General features: G+C 33.5%; 2 protein-coding genes across 2 annotated transcripts; both read left to right on the forward strand.

Moving 5' to 3' along the window:
• Positions 1 to 3,403: 3,403 nt before the first annotated feature.
• Positions 3,404 to 8,488, forward strand: LOC114289735 (uncharacterized). Its single transcript, XM_028233506.2, has 2 exons — positions 3,404 to 6,589; positions 7,827 to 8,488. The coding sequence occupies exons 1-2, from the start codon at positions 3,925 to 3,927 to the stop codon at positions 8,243 to 8,245; spliced, it is 3,084 nt and encodes a 1,027-aa protein (XP_028089307.2). The 5' UTR covers positions 3,404 to 3,924; the 3' UTR covers positions 8,246 to 8,488.
• Positions 8,489 to 22,771: 14,283 nt separating this feature from the next.
• LOC145789786 (uncharacterized) lies at positions 22,772 to 24,769 on the forward strand. Its single transcript, XM_082867200.1, has 2 exons — positions 22,772 to 23,606; positions 23,694 to 24,769. The coding sequence occupies exons 1-2, from the start codon at positions 23,175 to 23,177 to the stop codon at positions 24,417 to 24,419; spliced, it is 1,158 nt and encodes a 385-aa protein (XP_082723326.1). The 5' UTR covers positions 22,772 to 23,174; the 3' UTR covers positions 24,420 to 24,769.
• Positions 24,770 to 25,193: the final 424 nt, after the last annotated feature.

Consider the following 25,193-nt stretch of genomic DNA (forward strand, 5'->3'; position numbering starts at 1 on the left):
TGTCACATATATGTTCAATATTACTTATTTGTCCACCTCACTGCTACCAGTTGCTATCATCGGTGACTTTCCGACCAATTTGTCAACCACTTTTCAACGCATGTATTTATTACGAAAAAATATTAAACATTTAACTAAATAACATTTAACCCCGTAAGAATGAATTTTGCACTAATTAACCCTCTACAATATTTGTTTTGAGTACATTGTATTACAATTTTAACTAATCCTAGCAAATTCCAGAACCTTATGGTGGCGAAATCAATTGATGTAACCCTTGGTTGTTTTGGAAAAATGGTTAAAGTTGATTTTTTGGTTTTTATTTTACTTTTTAAAAAAAAAATTATAAAAAATATGAGAGATGAGGTGACTCAAAATAAATTAAAATCTGAAAGATGACTTTTAACCATCTTTCAAAAATAGTTAAACGGCTATTTACATATATTCTATGTTTTGAAATTAAATCAATTTTAGAACAGTTTTATGACAACAGAGTATTAACATTGCAAAGATGAAACTACTACACTGTTTGGAAGCATCTCAAAAAAAGTCAACTTTTAGTTGTAAAAAAATAAATAAATAAAAATTCACTAAACTGTTTGTCATCAATTAAAAAAAATTATAAAAAAATTTCTTTTTTTTACAATTTCTTAAAAACATTAGTTTTGTAAATCCTTTAAAAGCCAAAAAAAAAAAATTTAAAAAAAATTACACAAAAAAATCCCAAAGCATTTGTTTTTTTTTTTTAATGACTTTTTAGATTTTTGACGTAGCTATTTTCTTTATTTTTTGTATGAGTGAAAAAATTAATGTGATATTTAATTTGTTTAGCTAATGACAAATAACTTAATGATTTTTTTATTTTTTAAAACCAAAACAACCCTTGCAAAGCTTAATAAGGAGGCAATAAAAGAGTAAGAACCAAGTAGAAAAGCAGTAAAAAGGAAGTATGCCAAACAAATTTTGTTGATTAATAAAACAAAAATGATTGGTGGCCCTAAAAAATTTGCCCCTAATGCCTCTAATTTCTAATTTTGGAAACTGTTTTTTTTTTTCTTTCTTTTTTTTTTTTTTTTTACCTTAAACGGAATTTCGGGGCATTCGAGCCCCGAAACGTCGGGCCCTCAATCACTGCGCTTAATAAAATACTAAAAAATTTCAGGTGAGAAAATGATTGTCTTCAAAGCTTTGTTTCCTATCATGACTCATGAGTATCACTTTAACAACATTAATGATAGAAAGTAATAAATAAACATCCCTCACTTTAAATGCTCTACTATAGGTCAAACTGACAAATACCACTAAAATTTAATAGTACTATATATTCAGTTTCAAATGACAAAAATGCCCATCCAATATTCCTGTCTAACACAAATAATTTAGCATACTTCGGAGGCATTTTGGTCATTTTACAAATTTTAAACACCCGCGCCAGTCCATTGAAAGCCTCACTTCTCATTTTTCTTAAAAAAAATAAGAAACTAAGAAACTGTCAAATATAGGTCAGGGGATGACTAGTGCACATTTGTAGTGTGTGGTCCAATAGATTAGGTTTGGTAGCTTGCGAAAATTTATTTTATTTTTGTCTTATTATGATTTCTTTCTTCTGAAATCTTATTTGAATTTTTTTTGTTGTTGTTATTGCTGTGGTTAGTTTCCTTGCTAATGTACTATAGACGAATTTAAAAGGAAAAAAAATAAATAAATTTTGTCGGTTAAGTATATATTTTAGTTAAAAAATTAAAAAATTATTATAAATTGTCACATTATTTTTTTTTATTTTTTTATACATATTTTCGTAAAAAGTTAAAAAATTATTTAAAAAACCCAAACGAAACCTAAATTTAGAAGTAATCCAACTTTTGCGGTAAAATTGGTTTTTTTTTTCTTCTTATTAATAGTTTTTAGAATTTGATTAAAGTATGTGTTTGGGAAGTTGTTATTTTAGTAAACTATTTTAGTTTTTGACTATTTTAGTAGGCTAAAATTTTTGTGTTTTGGAAAATAGTTGAATTTTTCTATAAAGAAAAAATAAAATAATTATATATTTGATATAGAATTTTATCTTATTAACTATTTTAACTTATTTTATTTTTTTGTAAATTTTAGTCAAAAAAAGACTAAAATCCAACTTGCCAAACACCCCTTAAAATTTGTTTACTTTTTAGATTTTTTTTAAAGGACTCTACAAAAACAAAGAAAACAGAAATAATTTTACTAAAAAAAAAGTATTAATATGACAAGAACTTGTTTGGAAAGAAAGTCAATTATATGTCAACTATTTTTCAGACCAAAAATATATGAAATAAATTGGGTTTTAGCATCGTAAGATATTTTACAGAATTCTTTATTTTATTGCACTCATAATCAGAGGATTATGCTTCCAATTTTTCATACCATGAATTTAGGAACATAATATTCTACTTTATTGTTAAAGAGTGTCCCTGGTACATTATTTAATATTAAAATTATGTTAAAAAGTGTATTGAAAATAAGTATAAAAAAAATAAAAATATATATCTGTTTCAATAAAAAGTGTTCAATTCTTGTTTTTTATTTTTTTTGTGTTTCAAGGCCAATTGTTATCCATATACTATGAGGGTGTTTGGCAACTTAGGCCTAGTTAATAAGATAAGAAAATAAACAAATAAATAGGCTAAAAAAATACTCATAACCAAACAAACAAACAAATAGATTAAAATAGTTAATAAGATAAAATATCACATCAAATTCATAATTATTTCACTTTTTTTCTTACAAATATCACATCAAATTATCAAAAAAATTAATCATCTTCCTAAATATAAAAATTTTAACTTACTAAAATAGTCAAAAATTAAAATAACTTACTAAAATAGTAATTTTCCAAACACCCACCACATTAAAACAAGGGCATGGCTTCTGTCCAGTCTTTAATCGGACTGGACTGTGCTGTTGGGCTTGCCGGGCTCACCACGGGTCCGTTTTGATAATCTGAACCGTTTAATGTGTAAAACTCATCGAATACTATGTGTCTGTAAAAAAATCACGTTAATCGGATATCGATATCTATGTGATCAAATCAATTTTGTATTAAAAAAAAAAAATAGACGGTGAATAAATTAACAGTTGATAAAAATCTGTTTTAATCACATAGCTATCGATATTCAATTAACGTAATTTTTTACAGGCATATAGTACTCGACGAGTTCTACACATTGACGGTTTAGATTATCAAAACGAGATCTATAATGAATCTCCACTAACTCAACAATACAGTCCAATCTAATTAAGGACCGGACAGAAGCCATTCCCTTAAAACAATATATTGAATAGAAAAATGGGTGGAAATTGGAATATGGCTTTCTTGGATCCTGCGAGAGACAATGGTTACTATTGCCCAAATTTATGAGAATGTTGGGCTACAGATAAAGCAAACAAGGAATGATGAAAAAGTAGACCAAAATGAAAAAGAAAAAGGAGAAGGAGAAGAGAATTGCAACAAAAACCAAAAAGAATTCTATGAGAGAGAGGTAGACAAACCCAAAATACTCCTTAAAAAAAAAAAAAAAAAATCAGAGCATCAGACTTGTGTATATACTAGAATTACAAATAGAAGAATTACCAGAAACAAAGGAGGAGGAAGAAGAAATAATCACAAACAAGCTCACACTATTGTCTCTCTCTCTCCCTCCCTCTATCTCTCTATTCTGTCTGTTGAAATTTCACATACCTAACAGAACCCACTGGAGAAACAAATCATGATGAAACACCCTCTGCACCCAACACTCCCAAAAAGCATCTCTCTTCTCCATCATCAAAACCTCCCATGACCCATCCCTTAAATTCACCATTCTCTCATCCCTACTCCCAACTCACCTCTCTCTCACACATCCCAATCCCAATCCCAATCCCAATCCCAATCCCAAAACCTCCCAAAAAACCATGAACCACCACTACCACCACCACTACTCTTCTTTCTCTCTCTTTCTCATCACAACATTCTCTCTAATCATCTCCTCCACCACCACCACCATTCCCCTCCCTCTAATCTCTCTCCTCTCTCTCAAATCCTCCCTCACCGACCCTCTCAACACCTTCCACGACTGGAACACCACCTCCACCGCCGCCACCTCCAGCCAACCCATTTGGTGCTCTTGGTCCGGCGTCAAATGCGACCGCCGCACCACCACCCAAATCACCACCCTCGACCTCTCCCGCCGGAATCTTTCCGGTACAATTCCGGCCCAAATCCGGTACCTAACCCACCTCCACCACCTCAATTTAAGCTCCAATGCCTTCGAGGGTCCCTTCCCAACCGCCATTTTCGAGCTTCCATACCTCAGAACTCTCGATATCAGCCACAACAACTTCAACTCCACATTCCCAGTCGGCATTTCCAAGCTTAAATCACTCACTACCTTCAACGCTTACAGCAACAGCTTTACCGGTCCTGTACCGCCGGAACTCTTCCGCCTCCGCTACCTCGAGTACCTTAATCTCGGCGGCAGCTACTTCGACGGCCACATTCCGGCGGGTTTCGCGAACTTGACTCAGTTAAAGTTCTTAGATCTCGCTGGAAATCTTCTCACCGGTGCAATTCCGGCGGATCTCGGTTCCTTGACTCAGCTCGAGCGGTTAGAAATCGGGTACAACGAGCTTTCTGGCGAAGTTCCGGCGGAGCTCTGGAAGTTATCGAACTTGGAGTACTTGGATGTCTCCACCAATGGTCTCTCCGGCGAAATCCCCCGTGAAATCGGCAAATTGACGAAGCTCCAGACATTGTTGCTCTTCAAAAACCAATTTTCCGGTACCATTCCGGCGAGTCTCGGAACCCTGAAAGCTCTGAAAGCTGTTGATTTGTCAGATAATCGTCTTTCAGGGCATATTCCATTGGAAATATCGTCTCTGAAAGAGCTCAATGTCCTGAACTTGATGAACAATCAACTTTCCGGCGAAATACCGGACGGTATCGGCGAGATTCCGAACCTTCAAATGTTGTCTTTGTGGAACAATTCTCTCGCCGGAGCTTTACCAGAAAAATTGGGATCGACCCAGATGTTGCAGAAGCTTGATGTGTCTTCGAACTTTCTCACTGGTGCAGTACCTCCCAATCTGTGTCATGGAAACATGTTAGTTAAACTCATACTTTTCGATAACAATTTTGTGGGTCAGCTTCCTTCTTCGCTTGCGAATTGTTCTTCATTATCGAGGTTTCGAATACAAAACAATGAATTCAATGGCTCGATCCCATACGGGTTTGGTTCTTTGCCCAATTTGACGTTCATGGATTTGAGCAAGAACAACTTCACCGGCGAAATTCCCGGGGATTTCGGCAATGCGGCCAAGTTAGAGTTCTTGAACATTTCGGAGAACTCGTTCAGGGCGGAGTTGCCGGAGAATATATGGAGTGCACCGATTTTGCAGATATTTTCAGCTAGATCATCTATGATTACTGGTAAAATTCCGGACTTCATTGGTTGTGGAAGCTTATATAAGATTGAGCTAGATGGCAATGCTCTAAATGGTAGCATTCCTTGGGACATTGATCACTGTGAGAAGCTGATTCACTTGAACTTAGGTCGCAATTCGCTTTCCGGTATAATTCCGTGGGAGATATCGACGCTTCCATCGATCACCGATGTTGATTTGTCGCAAAATTTGTTGACCGGGACTATACCTTCGAATTTCAATAACTGCAGCACGTTAGAGAATTTCAATGTCTCGTATAACCAGCTCACTGGACCGATACCGTCTTCTAGCGCGGTATTCCAAAACCTCCATCAATCGTCCTTCGAAGGCAATGAAGGTCTTTGCGGCAAAATTCTTCAAAAACCTTGCGGCACCGACGACAGCCTTGCTGCCGGAGCGGTGGAGGTCCGTCAGGAACCGAAGAAGACTGCCGGCGCAATTGTGTGGATCATAGCAGCAGCGTTCGGGATCGGCCTATTTGTGCTCATCGCCGGCACACGATGCTTCCAAGCGAACTACAGTCGTCGATTTGCCGATGATCGTGAGATCGGGCCATGGAAATTAACTGCCTTCCAGAGATTGAATTTTACGGCAGATGATGTGTTGGAATGCCTCTCGATGAGCGATAAGGTCCTTGGGATGGGATCCACAGGAACAGTATACAAAGCCGAGATGCCAAGCGGCGAGATCATAGCGGTGAAGAAGTTGTGGGGCAAGCATAAAGATACGATTAGGAAAAGACGAGGTGTGTTGGCTGAGGTCGATGTGCTGGGGAATGTGAGGCACCGAAACATAGTGAGATTGTTAGGGTGTTGTAGCAACAATGAGTGCACAATGTTACTCTACGAGTACATGCCAAACGGAAGCTTAGACGACTTGTTACATGGAAAGAACAAGGGTGATAATTTAGTGGCGGATTGGCTTACTCGATACAAGATAGCATTGGGCGTGGCTCAAGGGATTTGTTATCTTCACCACGATTGTGATCCAGTGATCGTGCATCGTGATCTCAAGCCTAGCAATATATTGTTGGATGGTGAGATGGTAGCTAGGGTTGCCGATTTTGGTGTAGCCAAGCTAATTCAAAGCGATGAATTAATGTCTGTCATTGCTGGATCCTACGGCTATATTGCGCCAGGTACATAGTTATTTTATTTGTTTAATTACGTTTAGTGTGATGCAAAGTTACTCTGTCTTTGATATATGCACACATCATCAAGGTTGGTCATGCAATTTTTGTGAAATAATTCTTGTTATTGTTTAAATAACGAAATCTTAATATTGTGCATTACGGTGATTAAATAAAAAATGGTTAAAAGAATATTATGTCATGTTTAATTATTTTTATTTTTCTAGTTGAGTTTTTTATTTTCGTGGAACATTTTGGTGCCGTTTGGTAACACGAAATTGAAGAGCAACTTAATACATTTTGGACTATTTTGAGAAGATAGTTATAATCAACTTTTTAGTTAAAAGTTGATTACAAACTACATATAAATAATTTTTTTGTAAGAGAAAATGTGAGTTATAATCTAAAAAGTAGATTATAACCCACTTCTCAAAAAAGGCCTTTGAACATAAAGGGTAGTAGGTTAGACCACCATATGACACAGGCATTTCATTCATTTTGTCGTGGTTATAGGACATTAGTACTAGTGTAGCGCATGAAGTGCCCTTTTCCTCTTTACTTCTTCTTTTTCTCTTTCATGGGCCCTTCACAGAGATTTTGTTGAGCCTTGACCCTAGATTTTGATATGCCTCATTCTATCTCTTCACTTCACTTTTCGACATTGCTTTGAAAGTCAAACCATTTTGAGCAGTCGAGGCCAAATAAAAAACACATTTTGATGGATTGTTTGTACTATATGATATTGAAATTGAATTAATAATATGACAAATGAATAGTTTAATATTTGATTAAAAAAAGTTAGGCTATGTAATAATAGTCTATTCAGTATTTCTCATATGAGAGATTATTAATTCAAAGAATGATGAAATACAAAATGAAGAATTTTAAATAAAAAGTTGAGAGTAGTTAGTTAAATTATAAAATTTTCAAACCCTTTTCATAATGCTAAGTCAATCCAATCATGAAATATGATACAAAATCTAAAGAGGTTGAAATTTTATAAGTAACAGTCGTAGCCATGTTAATCACATCCAATTTAGTGCATCCAAACATGGCCATATGGTTTTGAAAACATTTCACAATTGCACATAACACTTGTACATTTTGTGGGTCTCGCTTTTTTGTAAATCTTATCCCCATATAAGATATACTATTATTAATTTTTATGTAAGTAAAACAACGTTTAATGATGGTCATAGTCTCTAACTTGTGTACTCAAGGGATGAGATGTTTTTGGATTTTGCAGAATATGCTTACACACTACAAGTTGACGAAAAAAGTGACATATACAGCTACGGGGTGGTGTTGATGGAGATTCTAACCGGGAAGAGATCGGTGGATGCGGAATTCGGAGATGGCAATAGCATTGTGGATTGGGTGAAATCCAAAATCAAGACTAAAGACGGCCTTGTTGACGTGCTTGACAAAAATGCCGGGGCATCATGTGCCTCGGTGAGGGAGGAAATGATCCTATTGCTAAGGGTTGCATTGCTCTGTACTAGTCGAAACCCTGCAGATCGACCTCCGATGAGGGACGTTGTGTCAATGTTGCAAGAGGCTAAACCGAAGAGGAAGTTGCCCGGTAGTGGCGGCCGTGGGGATGTTGGAGGTGGAGGGGGTGGTGGTGCAACCCCTTTGACCCAAAAACCAACTGTGGAATGTTAATATAATTGGTTTTTTGGGTTTTTTTCTTTTTCTTTTTCTTTTTTTTTTTTTTTCTTTTTTTTTTCTCAAATTGTGGGGATTGGGTATAGGAGATGTGATTTTTTGTTTTTATGTTTTTGTGAATTTGCAATGGAATTTCGAGAGTTATGATTATGCTTCTAGTGATGTGTGATATTGGGTTGTTCTCATTAACAATGACTACCCTTATTTGTTTCCATAAGCATAAACATTACTTTTGCTGTATTAGTGATTGCTAGATAACTGAATAGACTAGTGAAATTGCTATTAGTGATTTCCATGTCATAGAGCAGTAAATTTTAATTTAAAAATCCACAAAATATGGTGTTGACAAGCATTGTATTCATACTAGTTAAGTGTGAATTAATTTCATTCAAAATTGATTAGTGTTGTCAACATTACATTTCACACAACTGTTTTTTGAAAACAAAAATGTGTCTAAGCTTAGATGGAGATCGGCAAATATTTTTTTTGGAGAAATTGCATTTCAGTAGAGCGCTGAAAAAATAATGAGGGAATTACATATCAGTGAGGTGCATAAAAAGTATTTACAAAAATACTTCTATTTTTATGATGGTGCAAGTCTCTTGTGTGTATGGTACAAGTTTATACATGTGCTTGGTGCAAGTGATTCGTGTGTGTCAAAATTACACAAAAAAATATTTACATTTACAGTGCAATTATTTTGTGATTGACCCATCTATTTACAATTTTCTATCTTTTTCTTTTTTTTTTTACATCTTTTTTTGTTTCTTTTCTTTTTTTAGAAAAAAAAAATTAAAAAATGGATGCCATTTAAAAAATACTAAAGTTACTTTTTTATCAGTGATTTTTTTTCTCTCCTTTTTTATCAGCTAAATAAGTCATTGCCCAATGAGCAAAAATATTTTGATTATAATTAGCTAAAAACTGATTATTTCAACCAAAACTGCACGAAAACAACTCAAGTCAAAACAACGAGTGCAGAGATCACACACAACAGTATATGAGTTTGATTGTGTCCATGTGTCATGGATTAACAACAATGATTTAATTAGTATAAGAGTAATATTACAATCATCATCTTTTTTTTATTATATTTTATCTATTATCTGATGTGATGCATACAAATTAATTTAATATTAATAACAACAATAAATCCTATATAAATGTCTTTAATATCTAACAAATGTGTATATATATCAAGTAATAGATAAAGGGGAAGGATGGTCTCCGACTAGACGGTATTGTTGGCTTCGTGAGGCCCACTATGGGTCCTATTTCGATAATCTGAACAGCTTAATGTATAAAGCTCGTCAAGTATCTTATTTTTATAAAAAATCACATTGATCGGATATCGATAGCTCGTTATCATTATACATTTTTATTGACAATTTATTTTTAAAATCTTATTCATCATTAACGAAAATATGATTTGATTAATGGGCTATTAATATCCGATCAATGTGATTTTTTATATGGATGAAGTAATTGACGAACTCTATACATTGAACGGTTCAGATCATTAAAATTAAACCGGCGATAGGCCCTACGGGCCCAATAATATAGTCTAGTGGAGACGATCCTTTCAGGCTTGGGGTTTTTTAATGGTTTCGTGCTCAATTTCTTAATTTTGAACTTAATTACTTTAATAATATAATAGTTTTGACCTATCTATTTCTATGCTCGACTCTATTCAGTGTGTTTGTTTTGAGTTTTTTGGATTAAGTTTTTTAAAAATTAAATTTTTTGGTTTTCGTATTCTTTTGTTTTTTAGTGAATGTTTTTTAAATTTTAAACATTTTTTTTACTTTTTTAGATGCACCTTAGTTAGATGTATCTAAAAAGTAAAAAAAATTTGAAAAAATATTTTAAAAAATTAATAAATACATAAAAATACAAAAAATGTACTGAATTCTTGTATTTTTTTTTTGTATTTTTGGTATTTAGTGAATTTTTAAAAGATTTTTTTTATAATTTTTTTACTTTTTAGGTGTATTTATGTTAGGTGTGTCTAAAAAGTAAAAAAATTACTTAAAATATTAAAAAAAATCAGTGAAAACAAAAAAATACGAAAAATAAGAATGTAGGATTTTTGTAAAAAGTATTTTCTGAAAAATGAAAACAAACAAGCTGATTGGTTTTTTTTTTATAATTAAAATTAAACAGTCTTGATTTTATTAATCTAAGTAATCACAAATCTAGGGAAAGAAAATTACAAAAAAAAAAAAAGAAATCCAAATTACAAATCTGGAAAATATAGAACTACAAGAAACAAATTAGTAACAAGGAGAAATAAATATGAAAGACATCAATGAGATTGAATCTGGAAAATTGAAGAACAGAAAACAAATAGGCAAAACAAATAGGCAAATCAAGGCCTGTGTTTTTAAAACAGATTCGCCGCTTCATCGGAGAGTGTTAGAGGTCTATCAACGTCTATCTCTACAGTAGCACTTCCTAAAGCTACTCTGGCGAACTGAACAAGTGGCAGTGGTCTCTCTTACTGAAAGGAATGATGAACACAAAGAAAATTCAAGAAAGAGCTTTGAAAAAATTATCTGTTGAGAATGCAAATGAAGGCCTCTATTTATACAACTAAGGGGAGCCTCTCAGCCTTGAAGAGTGTCATTAACAAGGTCATCAACTCCAGCCATCACTTGGATAGAGTTACAGAGTTTATAAACTTATGTCAACAATTTTTAAAAAAATTTGTTGTATTTAAAAAGTGTTTTATTTCGTTAAGCGATTAAATTGATATTAGAGTTTGGTTTTCATTCTTGTTAATAAAATTATATGAATATTACATATGCTAAAAAAGTAAAATTAGATAATTTAAATAATAACACTTCGCTACAAATAATAATAGAACAAATTAATATATTAATTAAGTAAAAAAAATAAGGGTAAATTACAAATACATCCCCTGAGCTTTGCTTAAAATATAAATTGCCCCCTATGGTTTGGAAAATTAAAAATACCTCTCTGTCAGAATTTTTTATTTAACAGAATTAATTGAAAAACCAAAATTTCTAACTATTCACCTACACAACAATAAAATTATCTGAATTATTAATTGAAATAAAATTTTAACATTATTAAAAATTGTTAATTAACTTAATGATTTGTTAATAAAAAGACCTATTTGTTATGAAATTAGAAACATTAAGGGGCATAATGTAATTTCTAAAACCACAAGAAATAATTTGTAATTTAAGTAAATCTCAAGGGGGGTGTTTGTAATCTACCTTAAAAAGAAGGGGGATTTGGTGATAGCCCCCTCACTATTTAATATGTCTTTTAAAAGGACAAGAATTATATAAGTACTTTCAAAACTCCCTGATATTTTAAAACTTGTTTCTTTTACTATATTACCCTCATATCTATCAGCTCTCCTATTAAGCCATCTTCACTATGTATTTCAGAGTAAAATTTTACTCTGTATAAAAGTAAAATTTTACTCTGTATAAAAGTAAAATTTTATACTCTGAAACTAAAGTAAAATTTTACTCTGTATAAAAGTAAAATTTTACTCTGAATAAGAGTAAAATTTTACACTCTGAAACTAAAAGTAAAATTTTACTCTGAATAAGAGTAAAATTTTACTCTGAATTACACTCTGAAACTAAAAGTAAAATTTTACTCTGTATAAAAGTAAAATTTTACTCTCTGAAACTAAAAATAAAATTTTACTCTGTATAAAAGTTAAATTTTACTCTGAAAAACAAGTAAACTGTGAGACTCTAAAGCTAAAAGTAAAATTTTACTCTGTAAAAAAGTAAAATTTTACTTTGGTTTTGTCAAATGAAAAAACAGAATAATAGAACCAGAGTAAAATTTTACTCTGGTTCTATCAAATGAAATTAGATCATTCACAGCCACTGTTCTTCTGTTTCTTCACAATTACTTGCCTCTTTCGTATCACCTCTTTGGCTTCTCTGTTATCTATTACATATACACAATCCATATTGCTCACTCATGACATAAAAATTTATCAAAATCAAAAATAATTTTACAACAAAAAGTTGAGAGAACATAGTAACAACTCATCAATAGATCAATTTAAGAACTTAACAACACTATCCAAATGAAAAATCTCTCCCTCACACACACACATACACACACAAAAACACACACATATATATATATGAAAAATCTGAAGAACTGTGTTCAAATATGAAATTTTTGAACAGTCGCGCGATTCGTCTCTATACTCTTTCACAATTCGAATTTTTGATCGACGAGGCTATCATCAACGACAAGAACATGAACTTATTGAGAATTGGAAGGCGATACGTCAACGTCGTCGAAGCTTTCTCTGATCATCTCCGACGATCTCTTCCACTGCGAAACCTATGTGTCATTCAAAGAAAATTCTCTGCAACCGAGAGTGATTTAAGTATATTCACAGTTTTGGTTGAAATCACGAGAGCTTCGAACGAATCCAATCCAAACCCTAGGAATGGAAGAGAGAAGGAAAAAAGAGTGGAGAAGGTGAGGAAATTTAGTTGAGGGTATAATAGTCTAATAAAATATTTAAATAATAATTTTTGTCCTTTATGCAAAATTTTATAATTATGAGGGGGTTTAGAAAATATAAATTTTTTCTTGGTCCTTTTAACAATAAAAGGAAGGTAAAGGGGATTTATAGCTAAATTTCCCTAAAAAGAACTTATCGAAAAACTTAAAAACAATCAATTATAAATCATAAACAAAATTTGGCACATAATACTAAATAAAAGCAATCGCATAATCATTATAGAAGATAAATAAGAAAATACTATAGATAACTAGCAGTTGACCCGTGCAATGTACGTGCTATTTTTTTTTTTCAAAAAAATTTAATGGTGCAATGTGTGTTATAAAAGAATAATTTTAATTTAAAATTAAAATTAAAGTATGATTAATTATTTATTTTGATAATATTGGCGCTGTCATTCTATAGGATTTGTTACTTGAATATTTATATATATTAATTTTAGTTAAATTATTTGTGCATTTTGATAATTTTAGTTATATCGCATCATAAAAGTGTAATTATCATTTAATAATTTTGTATGATAAATTATAAAATAGTAAAATAAATACTCATTTTGATATTAAAAATAATAGTTAAATTAGAAGAAGAATTAGTAACATAAAATAAAAATTAATTCTAACTCTTTAATTTTCTTTTATTTTATTTGGAAAATAAAAATATGTAGAAATAGAAATTATATAAAATTTATTAAAAAAATTATATAAAAATGTTGTAATTCGATTAGTATATAATGATTTTATATGATATATATATATATATATATTAAATTATAAGATTGTAAAATAAATACTCTTAATTCAATTAAAATATCGACTATATAAAAAAAATTCAAGAACAACTAATTAAGAAAGAATCACATAACAACATTTAAACCCAAAAATAAAAAATAATGAAATAGATGCATCTCAGTATGTGAAGTGATTAATTATCTGTAATATGATATTAAAATATAAAAGAACTTATTATTCAACAATTAAAAAAGTAACTCAAGCAGTAAATTCAAACTTTAGAGGTTCCTCAAAAATATCATTGATGTGCATGTTTTTCCTGCTGTAAGTTGTGATTATATAAAATAATGTGCGAAATGAAATATAATTTCATATATAGAATTACTAAAAAATTTAAACGACAAATCCATAATATATAATAATATAGAATTGGTATTGGGTATAGAATAATGCATGGGAAAAAAAAAGAGACAATTTAGTATTAAAAAAAATCCTAATACCCTAGAAAGAATTAAAAAGAAAAACTTGAAACATAAAATTGGTATTGGGTTTGTAAATTATCTCAATTTATTATGAAAAAAAAATATATGAAAAAAAAATATTTGTCAAGTAGAATCCATATAAAATAGGTGAAGTTAGTATAATTTAAATTATGTTTAGGTTTGTGTAGAACTCTATATGTAATTAAGAAAATACATGCTGACATGGCTCTCTTACAAAAAAGTAAACCTTTATAATATGCCACATAAGCATGGAAAAAACACTACTTTTAATAATACTAGCAGTTGACCTGTGCAATGCACTTGCTATTTTTTTTTCAAAAAATATTTGCTGGTACAATGTCTGTTATAAAATATTGGCACTATCATTCTATAAAATTGTTACTTGAATACTTATATATATATATATATATATTAATTTTAGTTAAATTATTTGTGTATTTTGATAAATTTAGTTATGTCGTATTATAAAACTGTAATTATCATACAATAATTTTATATGATATATATTAAATTATAAATTAATAAATTAATACTTATTTTGATATTAAAAATAATAATTAAATTATAAGAAAAATTAGTAATATAAAATTAAAAGTAATTCTAACGATTTAATTTTCTTTTATATTTGGAAAATAAAAGGGTAAATTACACTCACCTCTCCTGAGGTTTCTGATAAATACAGGGACCTCTCCTGTCGTTTGAATAATTACACAAACTTCCCTTACTTTAACTGACATTGTTCGGATTCTCCCTTTCATCAGATTGCAACAAACAATGTTATTTGTATATATTAAATGACCTTATTACCCTTGCATATATTCCGTTAGGGACCTCTCCTCTGTTTATGTCATACATAATTAAATTATGAATTATTTTTTAGGATTTATTACCCTTGCTTTTGTAGATTTATTTTTTTTTAAATATTAAAAAAATATTTTTTATTTTAAATATATAATTTTTATTTAAATTTTTTAAAAAAAATTTTTAAAATATTTTATTTTATTTTGTAAATATTTTAATTTTTTTAATTTTAATATTTTAAACTCAAAACACAACTCCACACTTATAACCAAACACATAACTCAAAACTAATTCAAAAATTATTTTCAAAACTCATAACTAAACACATAACTCGAAACTCTATACTACTTTCAAAATTCTACACTCAAAGTGTAATCAAACATATAACAAAAAAAATTAAAATATTTATAAAATAAAATAAAATATTTGAAATAAAAAAAATAAAAATTATATATTTAAAATAAAAATATTTTTTTTAATTTGTTAATATTTAAAAATTATAATTAAAATATTTTAAAAAATACAGCAAATAAATGTATGAAATATAGAGCACGTTAAAATAAATAAATAAATATTTAAAATATAAAATATTTATCCTAAAAAACAAAAATTAAGAAATTTTTTAAATATTTAAAAAAAAATAAATCCAAAAAATTTCAAAATACAACTCAAAACTTTTTTCAAAACTTATAACTAAACAAATTTTTTCTTTTCAAAACTAAATTTAAAACTGATAACTCAAAATACGACTCCACACTCAAATCATGATTTTAAAAAACAAAATAAAAAAATGTTTTTTAAAATTTTATCTTTTAAAATAGATTTTTGAAAAGAGTTTTGATTTGTGTGTTTGGTTATGAGTTTTGAAAATAATTTTTGAATTGAGTTTTGAGTAATTTTGAATTGCGTATTTGATTATGAGTTTTGAAAAAAAAAATTAATTAGAATTGTGATTCCAAAAGAGGACCAAATATGTTTCTTTGTTATTGTTTAGCTAATTAATCGTTTATACTTCTAGTTTTCACCTCACTATAAACTGAAATTTTGATTAAAGTAATACTATAAAATAAATAAATAAGAATAAATTTTAAGATAAATTACACTGACTACTTCTAAGAGTTAGGGGAAAAAATATAAATTTTATAAATTTGACATAATTACATAAATCTCCAGTTATTAGGGGGGAAATATAAATTTTATAAATTTGAAATAATTACATAAATGTCCCATTTAGTAAGATTAAATTGATAAAAAGTAATGCATATAGTGTGTAAACACTAAAATAAATGGCAACATATTTTTTTTTTCTATATATGGCTAACGAATTATTGGGGGAAAAAAAATGTTATGTGAATTAAAATAGTATGGCAATATTATGTAATTGTACCAAGTTTGTGAAGCTTATTGCATTCTCCAAATCTCAAGAGTAGTTAGTATAATTTACCCTAAAATTTATAAAATTTTCTTATATACTAATGTTACAATTATTATATCATTCTAAAATTTTATGATTGTATAGCACAAGTAATAAAAAATGTGCAATATTTACCCTCAGAAACCTCAGGGAAGGTGAGTGTAATTTATCCTAAAAAATATGTTAATAATTGTCCAACAACCATCGGGGCATTATTGGTATTTTTGGATTTATTGCTGATGACATTAGTAGGTTCTACTACCACAGGTAACGGGGGTTCAAATATGGGAAAATCTTGACAATGTTAGTTAAAGTAGAGGAGGTTTATGTAATTATTCAAACTACATGGGAGGTCCCTGTATTTGTCAGAAACCTCAGGAGAGGTGAGTGTAATTTACCCAAAATAAAAATATGTAGAAATAGAAATTATATAAAAATTATTTATATAGCGATTGTGGTTTAGACCCGACCCATTTGATATTTTGGATCCGAGTTTTATTGTTGTATATGGTTGTTCATGTCCTATTTCATCTTACACTTCATTGAGTTGGTTATCGTTTTGTTTTTCAAAATGGTTATTGCCCAAATTTTGGCTTCTTCGCTCGAGCGACACTCCCTGTGCTCGAGCGGTCTTTATGAACTTTCAGTACTTTTGCAGGTCTACAAAGATACTGGAAGTTGGTATTCTTCGCTCGAGCTGTCTTTCTTGCGCTCAAGCTCAGGCAGTGCTTCTTATGTTCGAGTGTGGATCATATGTCTGCAAAATTTCTAGGAGTCTGTAATCTTCGCTTGAGCGACAAACTTCTTTGCTCGAGCGGTCACATCTTTTGTGTCTGGACACTCGAGCGACCTGCGCGTATATCAGTTCGTAAATTCACTTTTCTGAGTTACTTTTTCAACTCACTCTCTCTCTCTCTCTCTCTCTCTAAACATTTCAAAATCCAATGTTCTCTCACTCTCTTTCCAAAACTCATTGATTTCACTCAAATACACCTAGATCCGTCTACCTTTTCACCTGTGTCCTTTTTTTTAAAAGGTAAAGTTCGACAAAGGCTTCGTTCTAATCGGAGCAAAGTTAATTTTCGACATCTTTGAATTTTTTTCACTGTCTCTCTCGTCTTCTAAAGCTTGAGGTAGGGTTTTTTCGCACTTTTTATGAGTTTTAACTTAGTTATTTGCTATTTTTAAACAATATTGTGATTTTGGAAAATTTTGAAACAAATCTAGGGTTTTAGGTAAAACAATCAAAAAATGGGTTTTCAAATGGATTTTTGAAAATGGTTTTGGAATTGCAAATGAGGATGAGTGGTGATAAAATAGTGTGTTTTATTCTTTGGGATTGATTCATAAAGAGAAATGGGGTTTTGCCTTAAATATCTCAAATGTTGATTTTGTATAAATAATGGAATTGATGTTGAAATCATGAAATTAGATTGATATTAATGAGGATGGTGGAGTTTGATATGTATTATCACTCACATCTTGAAATTCAAAAAGTTTATCCTTATTGATAATTGTTTATCTGTTTAGAAATATCTATTTTTGACTATCGGTGGAGGATAGCTATGATTGTTATAAAAAGTACACGAGAATTAGAAGAATTGAAACTACTTTCTTCATTCATTTACATCGAGTACTATCTCATATTTATACATTAGAAATGTTTACCGTTTTGAAAAAATGGGTGAATCTAAGAAGTAAGTGGTGTCTGATTGAAATAAATTGACCTGAGTGTCCATGGTGAAAGTCCTAAAAACCGTACATATACATAGGTGCTGATCCCACGAACGAAATTTTCGTGAAATGACAATAGTAGTGCTTGTATAGCCTACGTTTACATGGGGGTCGATTTACGGTTTCCAGGGGACGAAATTTCCATGAACGGACATATTTGTTTTAAGATTCCCAGAGTGTGATTCACTATCCTGTGACGCCCCCAAATTTAAGGACATCATAATAAGATTTAGAAACTTAAAATCAATATTGCCACCAAGATTACTAACATCCATTAATTAACAACCCAGAATTTAAAGTTCTTACATCACAACTTAGTCTTAGTACATAACCGAAATGACACAAATATAAAAAGAAAACTAGGAAAAAAAACTAGAATTTTAGGAAATGGTTCATGGAACTTGGGTACTCTTCAAGCTAACCAAGGCTGAGTGTCACCTTGCAAGGCCTCGGTGTCTCCTTCGGTTTCTTCGATACCTGGCATAAAATGCCAGGGCAACGGGAATGCCAGTGAGCGACGAGCTTAATAAGAAACTACAACCCGAAAATGCCCACCCCGATAATAATACTCACAATTCATGAATAATGTGTAATAACAGAATAACCAGTAACATTTAGTAAGCATAAAATAAATGTTATCAGTTGAAATAATAACAATAAATAATAATAAATCAAATAAAAATATAACAAACGAAAACAGTATTTCATCATAAGGAATCTGTCCACATTTTTTTTTTTCATAGATTTAGTTTTTCAGATAAATTTAATAACTCCCCACGGAGCACTATTTCCATTCAACTACTAAGCAATGGCCATGAGCAATTCTGACTCCCCCTTGGTCAAATATTTAAATGTTACTTACTGTAACTACCAATGATGCCCACGTACCAGAGTTACGTACCCGAGTCATGACATCATGGTCTGCCCCAAGGGAACGGTTTATGTTGTGACACCCACACCACCAACCTTATATCGCCTACACCGATAAGAGCCGAAATACCTTCCCGTGCCATGTTAGGGTTCGCAACTCACTTGCGCAAGATTCTAAACTGGGCTCACCCCATCACTTTTACATTTTAATGTATCATTGGTTAAATTCCGTGTCTCTTTACTCGTTGAGATATTCACAATAATTCAAAATTTAATTACCAATAATATTATACCAACTCATTAAAATCCGAACATAAAATATTACACATGTCACACAATAATAAACAATTGTACAAATTTTAAATAAACAATTTATTTAAACCATGGTATGAAATAATAATTTAGATACAAAAAAAAAAGAAATAAATCATAATTATACACATGCATGGACTTTTAATCTATAAGATTAAACTAGCGCAATATTAAATAAAGCACAATACACCCACACATGGATTACTAATTTACAATATTTGATGAATTAGACCAACACAATAATTAATTTTTATTCAAATAAATAATTGAAGTGATGATCTTAAATCTGTCCAGAAATTTTCAGGTTATACCTTAGGTAATAAAATTTATAAATAAATTATTTATACAGTTCTAAAATTCGTGAAAATGTACAGAATATGTTTAGGTCATTTTTCAGAAAGAATTTCCCAAAAATAAGTTATAAATAAACAATTGAAGAGATAGTTTTTGGTTCCTCCTTAATCTGTCAAAATTTTCAGAATGTATATCTTGCAAATACAATTATAAATAAATTACTTATACAACTCTAAAATTCATATAAATATACAAAATACTCAATAAACATGTTATTGTCATTTTTCAGAAAGAATTTTTCAAAAATAAATTATAAATAATTCTTAAAAATTCCAAGAGTGTTTATGACACAGATTTATCACATTTTCTTAAATTAATTCCATACTTAAATTTATAAATCAATTCCATGATCTAAAAATTTATTATAAAACTAGACTTCTTAAATTTCATTTTTTTCGTAGAAATTATCAGATTTGGTTAAAAATAAAATTTTTAATAATTTTTCAAACACATAATAAAATCTGCCTATAGCTCCAGATTTGGTTAAAAATATGTATAAATTCGTACAAAACTCAATAATTGTTGAAAACTTTTTTGGATGAACTAGACATCATTATCAACAACTTTGTAAAAGAAATCATCTTCAAATTTTGAGTATAAAATTGTCTAAAAATTTGTACATCTTTCTGACAGATTTAAAGGACCAAATAACATCTTCAATAATATTTTTAATTGCATAAACTACACATGCAAGTCCAAATTCCACAATATTATCATGATTTTCAGATTACCAATATTTAATATACCATCAAAAAAAAAATTATACAATTTGTACGGGGAGGAAATAATTCTCCTCGTATAATCCTGTTGACCAAGTCCACGCTCCTCCGTACGACGTCGCTTTGTCACCTGAAAACACAAACGTGAGCTAGCCGGCGGGTGTGTGCCGGAAACCTCTCCGATGCCTAAGTCAGAAAACTTGACAAATAGACAAAGCTCTAAGTTCTCAGAAAGATTGTGTTCAATTACCTCCTCCAAGGTGATGCTTGTGAGCTTTTATAAGTTTCATATGGCACAATCCTAATAGGACTTGTACTTCTCCATGCAGAGTCCTCCTAGGATTCATTCTCCTAAGGATAATGCTTATCCTTTTACACCCTCCCCACTGCTTAAACCAAGTGGGATGGTTTTCTTCATGGCCGAACTACAACATGACCGAAATAACACTGGCTATGCTGAGCCACATAGAAGGCCGAACTATCCTTAGCTCGGTCTTCTCCTCTAACTCATTACTTCGGCTGCCCTTGTTCAACCTTGGTGCGTTTAGATCAAACTTCCAAGTAGCAAGTTCTGACTGACCTAGCCAGAGTATGTCATGACCGGACTAACTCCGAAGCCGGTCTTCCCAGAGCATACTGCGACCGGACTAACTCTAAGACCCTACTCCGAGTTGTCTCTGGACCGGAGTAGAATTACTCTTCCTTGGGCCGAAGCAACTATCTCTTCTTGAGCCGGAATAAACTCACCTCCTTGGGCCGAAGTAACTTTGTCTCCCCAAGGCCGGAGTAACCTTGCCCTCTAGGCCGGAGTATTCAGTACGGCCTTTTTACCTAGTCCTCTGCGCTTTGGGCCTCAAAACCCAACTCGAAGCTCGGCCCAATTTTTCCAAAAATTACCCTCTCAATTGCCCCTTAATTCCATCTGTGCAACATGATTGGGATTACCAGCCTTCTGGCCGAGCTAGAGTTTGTTACGCTTTTTCAGCCGAGCTAAAAAACCCTTTTAGCCTTTCCAGCCGAACTAAGTTTACCTCGGGTATCACTATGTCCGGTCAAAACGTCTCTTCAGTCATAGTGTCTGTAACGCTTCCCATTCCAGTGACACGTGGCAGGCTCTGATGGGCTAAGGACGGTTGTCACGCCGTCTTCGTGCTTTGAGATCTCGAGACGGTTCCCGCCCAAATTTTGGGCTCTCTAACAAAAGTGAACCCTAAGGCTAGGGTATCTTCACTTTTACCACCCTTCATACTCTCCCTCTGCTTTTTTTGGCTGCTCGAGTTCTTGAGCTTTAAGCTTACTGTGTTCGTGCTTCCGTTGCTGCCACTGCCTCATCTTCAACTTCTTCTTCTCCAAACTGGTAAGTTCTGAGAAAACTTGTTGTTGTTTTTTGCTTTCTTCATTTCTGTTTTTTCTATCTGGGTGAAGCATGCTCGTGTATTCCTTGTTTTTGCTTCTGTACTTTCACGAAAAAATGAATAGAACTTGTATGTGTATGAACTGTTATGTAGAAAAACAAGCCTCATATCCAAAATCACATTGCGACCGAACTAGGATTCTGTTTGCCCCTAATACGTAGACTTCTGTAGTTAATAACCGAACTAGAACTTGTAGGAATGTCAGTAGTTTCCTCTGAACCACTCTAGCCAAGATAAGATTACCGAACAAGCTTGCATATACCGAACTAGGTACTTCGGTCTCCAACCGAGCTAAGACCTTGGGGCCAAGCCGGCTTTCTTAGTTCTGAAACCGAACTCAGAAAGCCGCCCCTAGGGGCTCAGCCGGAGTAACTTTCCTCACATCGCAACCGATTTAGGCCTTGGGACTAAACCAGCTTTCTTAGTTTTTTAGACCGAACTCAGAAAGCTGCCCCTAGACGTTAAACCGGTCTAAACTGCTCCAAACCGAGCTAACAAACATTCTGAAGAGCCGAGGTAGAACCAGCCCACTAAGCCGAAGTAGGATTTGTATATCTTGCTTATAATTTGTAGCGCGGTCCAACGATCTGTGCTTAACCCCTTTGTTTTCTACTTTGCAGACTTAGGTTGCCCAGGCACTCCCGCGTGTGCTCAACCGAGCTACTGAGCCTAGTTTTGGTACCGAAATAATTTATTCATAAATTATACAATAAATGGGTAAGTATAGATATTTAGTCGAAACCCCTGGTGGCCTGGCCGAATTTAGGCAAGATTACCAGATTCCTGATGATGTCCATCTGGCGCTGGCCAAAAAAGATGCTACCCCCTGGAACAATGAAGGCTTTGTGCCTTTTACCCTTCAATCCATAATAGAGACCGGACTACGGTTTCCTGTCCAACCGCTAATCTGCGAATTTCTTAGACAGACTCGGTTATGTCCCACCCAACTATCCACCAATACGTACCGTATTATCATGGGGATAGCCGCATTAAACCACCAAACCGGACTGAATCTTGGTCTAGCCGAGATCTTTCACCAATACTCTATCGGCTCAAAGAATGCTGGGTGGGTCTACTACCTTAGAATTCGTCGCCGCCGAGAGAAGATAATCAAGCACACTCCGGACAAAGATCTTAACGATGACGATTTCTTTTGGGTCTCTGGGAACTTTGAGGATTTTCAAGCTCAAATTCCTGGCCGACCTATAAATTGGAAAATGGGAGAGCCTGGTAATTCTACTTCGGTCTTCTGCTTTGTAAGTTATCTCGGTTGTTTAGTCTGTTAGCCGAACTAATACTTCTCTCTTTTTTGCAGATTTTGCCCATCTCCATTCCCTGTATAGCTATCCTAACCTCGGAGTCTTGCGAGCCGCTTTTCGGGTTAAAGAAAGGGATTGGGCCAAACTTCTAAATTTCGAACCGACCTACCGTTACAGCGGTCGACGAAAAGCAAAGGTGACTGACTTCCTTCTTGAAGAGGCACCGGAACCGGACCCAACTCTGCCCGAGATAAGACTTGTCCCTTTATCCGCAGAAGAAGAGATGGCGAAAAGGAGTAGAGTCAGGGCCCTTCTCACCGAAACAGCTAGGCCCGAAGTGGCGCCTTCCAGCCAACCGCAGCCTGCTGTTGTCGCCCTTCCTTCCCAACAGCCATCCTCTTCCCGCCGAACCAAACGTGCCCGAACTTCCGAACCCGAACGGGTTTTGATTGATGAAGAAACTCCTATTCGGCCGAGCTTACCACCGAGCCCCCAACCGGAGTCTTCCGACCGAACCATCGGCTGCTGGGCACCGAAATTAACCTTCAACGACCGAGACATTCTAGACACAGACTCGGTCGTTGCTGAGAAAGACCACCTGTTGGCCATCAACCTGGCCAAGAGCGTGTGTCTGCCCAAAGACATGGAACATCACCAAAAACAGTTAACCACCGAGCTGAAGTCCATCCGGTCTGCTACTAAGTCCATGATTCTGGTTAGTGACTTCGGTTGCTTTTCTGTTTATGTTTCTTTTTCTTTTTAACTCTTTCTTCGGTTAAAGGGAAGTTGTTTGCTTTGTCAGGCCATTCAAAAGAACCAAATCACCCACAGGAGAGTACTGGAGCTGAGGAAAGTGACAAGGCAAGCGGCGGCCGAGGCAGAGGCGAAATCGGCCGAACTAGAGTTGGCCAGAAAGGAAATGGCCGAACTCCGAGGTGAGGTCGGTCGTTTGACCGGAATGGTTAGTTCGGCCGAGGCCGAAAAGCAAAAGACTGCCATTGTGCTGAAGGACAAGTACTTGCGCGAGTTGCTAAAACTTGAGAGAAAGAAGGATGCCGAAATAAAGGAGAAGGTAAAACAGGCTGACCAGCAGGGCTTCAAGAGAGCAGAGGACGCTTACGCCCAACAATGTAATGCTGCCAAGGATCTTTTCTTTAAGTGCGGCTGGAGGGGAGCCGTTGAGAAGCTCGGTCATGATCCTCAGACCGAGGTTTTCAACCCTCCAGCCTATTTCATACCTAACTCCTTGATGGAATATGCCACGGCCATGCAACAGCAGTTCCTTGAGGGCTCAGATGATGAAGATTCTGATGAAGACTCTGCCCCTGGGGATACTTCGGTTGTGAATGTGGATCAGATAGATCGGCCCGAGTCCAGAGTGGAAGATCTGACTATTGAACAGCCAAATGAAACTGTGGCTCCGGTCGATACCACTGTTGTGACTGAAGGAGTCCTGCCGCCAGAACCCGGTCTTCCAGCTGACACTGATGCTTCCTTTGATGCCGAGATAGATGAACTTTTCTCTTAAATTTGTACTCTTTTCTTTGTAACCGAACTAAGCCCCCTTGTAATGACTTCTTTTTCGAATGAAAATTTTACTTCTCTTATTCCAGTTATTGTGTGTATGCTTGCATTTTGGTTGGTTAAACTATACTTACCAGCCAACCACTCCTTAGCCGACATAATTACTTCGGCTGAGGAGTATTAAGTGTTGGTTTAATCCAGCCAACCACTCTTCAGCCTTACACTTACTTCGGCTGAAGAGTAACAAGAGTTGGTTTATTCCAGCCAACCACCCTTCAGCCTTACACTTACTTCGGCTGAAGAGTAACAAGTGTTGGTTTATTCCAGCCAACCACTCTTCAGCCGTACACTTACTTCGGCTGAAGAGTAACAAGTGTTGGTTTATTCCAGCCAACCACTCTTCAGTCGTACACTTACTTCGGCTGAAGAGTAACAGGAGTTGGTTTATTCCAGCCAACCACCCTTCAGCCTTACACTTACTTCGGCTGAAGAGTAACAAGTGTTGGTTTATTCCAGCCAACCACTCTTCAGCCGTACACTTACTTCGGCTGAAGAGTAACAAGTGTTGGTTTATTCCAGCCAACCACTCTTCAGCCTTACACTTACTTCGGCTGAAGAGTAACAAGTGTTGGTTTATTCCAGCCAACCACTCTTCAGTCGTACACTTACTTCGGCTGAAGAGTAACAAGTGTTGGTTTATTCCAGCCAACCACTCTTCAACCGTACACTTACTTCGGCTGAAGAGTAACAGGAGTTGGTTTATTCCAGCCAACCATTC

Source organism: Camellia sinensis, chromosome 1 (genome assembly GCF_055761805.1).
Source record: "Camellia sinensis isolate YWXY chromosome 1, ASM5576180v1, whole genome shotgun sequence".
NCBI lineage: Eukaryota > Viridiplantae > Streptophyta > Magnoliopsida > Ericales > Theaceae > Camellia > Camellia sinensis.

Excerpts from the sequence above, each read along its gene's own strand:
- LOC145789786 (XM_082867200.1), top strand. The coding sequence starts at position 23,175 with ATGGCGAAAAGGAGTAGAGTCAGGGCCCTTCTCACCGAAACAGCTAGG. Across the intron at positions 23,607-23,693 it reads CTACTAAGTCCATGATTCTG|GCCATTCAAAAGAACCAAAT; the intron begins GTTAGTGACTTC and ends TTGCTTTGTCAG.
- LOC114289735 (XM_028233506.2), top strand. The coding sequence starts at position 3,925 with ATGAACCACCACTACCACCACCACTACTCTTCTTTCTCTCTCTTTCTC. Across the intron at positions 6,590-7,826 it reads CTACGGCTATATTGCGCCAG|AATATGCTTACACACTACAA; the intron begins GTACATAGTTAT and ends TGGATTTTGCAG.